The following is a 2,317-nucleotide window of genomic DNA, read 5'->3' on the forward strand; positions in this document are numbered from 1 at the left end:
TGGGTATTCCGTAATGCGTGAGCCCTGCGTTGGACGTGCGGCAATGATGATGTCCGAGTGTCCATCATTGAAATAAAGTAAGATCAGAAATATGAAGCTGTATTCAAAGAAACTGGACTGGAGCAAGCCAGGCAGGCTCGAAAAAGCAAGAGTCTGCCTACCACGAAAGATACTAGTACGCAGAGAGTGGATGGCAATTTTGCAAGGAGCGAAAAGCTGCCGCTCTACATGTCGTTGAGTGAAAGCATTACTTGATCCTCAGCCAGAGGCAGAGCTGTCTCACATGGGAGTAACTTGTTGATATCCTGTCGCATCTGGCAACTTGAATGCAATATCAGGCCAGGGCGCTTAGAACTGGGCGTCAATTTAGCGATTATCCAATTAGAGTTCGATGCCGCGGCTAGGGCGTCACATGATGACTTCGCACCTGCATCTCATCACTAAGAGCTTGAACACGAATAGTTTTGAGGTATTCGGCTCACTTGTGTTTGGACCCCCGATATCTCACCTCATGGCGGCTAGCTCACCAGCGAGCGATCTCGGGCCTGAGCACTTTGTCGCTCTGGAACAAGCCATATTGAATGTTCTATCTACAAGGCTTGCCTTCGAAACGTTTGCGCAGGTTGTCGATGGCATCCCCACCCGTGACGCTTACTTTGAATACTATTTACCCACGCCACGACCAGAGTATTCTCAGAATCTGATGCCAAGTAACAAGGCGAGAGAAATTGTCTGGGAATATCTTAGGCGCTTCCATGTTGGCGGTGTAACGTTTCCCGCCGATGTTAGTGATGTTTCTTTACATTCTTCTAGATAGCTGCTCTCATATTTCAAACCCCAGTTTAGTAGTGCTTATCGTGGGTTACAGCGTGCACAAGCATACCAGGATGCCTCACTCGAGTCAAGTAGTTTCAAGCTGCGCATGTTCGAACTGGTTGCAATTGCCTGTCATAATATCGCAGCAGAACTATACACCAACGCAGGAGGAGGTCTCAGAAAGCCAGCCAGTCCTCCACAACCACCACCTAGCAGATAAAATAAAAATCAAAATAAGTAGAATGCAGGAATGTAGGACACAGCTCTCCTGGGATGAAATTCCTATGCAAATCATTATGAAATTCCTTAAACAACAAAAAAAGGGGGAGAAAGGCAGAGAAGTAAAAAAAGTCAAACGAATCGAGAAAGGGCTTCAAATATAGAATAAAGAAATAATCAGAGAAAAGAAAAGCCAAATAATAATAATAATAATAATAATAATAATAATAATAATAAATACCCACAAAGATGGAAGGGGAAACAAAAAAAGACCAATCAAATAAAATGGTTAAAACCCATCTAAAGCGAAACTCCGATCCAATGCTCTGTTCTGGTAATGGTTTGAAATGGAAAACTGGTATTCGTCATCGAGTAAAAATATTAGGAAGAAAAGTCAAGTCAATAACTGGAGAATGAGTGGGAAACCGCGTTGTACAGCCTCGCTAGTTACTGAAACAGTGCGGGAGAAAACCAGAGAACAAAAACAATACGGAAAACCCGCCAAAACCACCAAGTGTGTGCGCCCTTGACAAGTTGTGGCAATAAATTGGATCGTCAATAGTTATCTATGGGCTTCTTTATATTTCAGTGTTTTGGGATGGTTGGTTTCAACTGTTTCAATGAAACGATTGAGTGGGATATAGTGATTGCCGCTGTTGTTGTTGTTGTTGATGATGTTGATGATGTTGATGATGATGTTTTGGAAAGCTGGAATGCAGGTACGGTTGCGATTCACACCACATTTCACCGCTGTTGCTGTTATGGGAGTAAGGCAGGACGCCAGTTTTCCGCTCGGTTACGGCCTTCCCCAATGGCTGGTAGTGCATCTGGTCGAGCGGGAGATGGCGAACGTGGTTCATGGAGGCGGATGGGGGAGGATACAGCAGCGTGTTGACTTGCCGAACGGGTCGGTAGGGGGAGTTTCTGTCGATGAAGGATGGGGAAAGCCGAGTGGGTGTATGTACAGAGTATGCAGAAAGAGTGGGAGATATAGCGGCAGAATTTGAGGCGTACGATGGGCTTTGGCGTTTGGATTGGTCGGGATAGTTGGTAGAGTTATTAGGAAGGGTATGCGATATGGGAGCCAGTGTTGTGGTTGGTGGAGTGCGTTGGCTCCAGGTGCTGACGGGTGGTGGGTACACTGTGGCCATGGCACGAGTGCACTGTGGTAAGTGGGGTTGGCTTTGTGATTGAGGGGCATATGGCGGGCCAGCAGGGTGTTGTTGCGCCAGTGCAAAATTGACCCGAGGGAGTTGTGGCAGAGACGAGGGTAGCATGGGCA

General features: G+C 46.4%; 2 protein-coding genes across 2 annotated transcripts; one reads left to right on the plus strand and one right to left on the minus strand.

Moving 5' to 3' along the window:
• Positions 1–391: 391 nt before the first annotated feature.
• HCAG_01292 (predicted protein) lies at positions 392–1,036 on the plus strand (the record flags this gene model as incomplete). Its single annotated transcript, XM_001544195.1, has 2 exons — positions 392–784; positions 869–1,036. 2 exons carry the CDS (start codon positions 392–394, stop codon positions 1,034–1,036), a joined length of 561 nt encoding a protein of 186 aa, XP_001544245.1.
• Positions 1,037–1,652: 616 nt separating this feature from the next.
• Positions 1,653–2,186, minus strand: HCAG_01293 (predicted protein; the record flags this gene model as incomplete). Its single annotated transcript, XM_001544196.1, has 1 exon — positions 1,653–2,186. One exon carries the CDS (start codon positions 2,184–2,186, stop codon positions 1,653–1,655), a length of 534 nt encoding a protein of 177 aa, XP_001544246.1.
• Positions 2,187–2,317: the final 131 nt, after the last annotated feature.

The sequence above is a fragment of the Histoplasma capsulatum genome, genomic scaffold (assembly GCF_000149585.1).
Source record: "Histoplasma capsulatum NAm1 scaffold_1 genomic scaffold, whole genome shotgun sequence".
Taxonomy (NCBI): Eukaryota; Fungi; Ascomycota; class Eurotiomycetes; order Onygenales; family Ajellomycetaceae; genus Histoplasma; species Histoplasma mississippiense.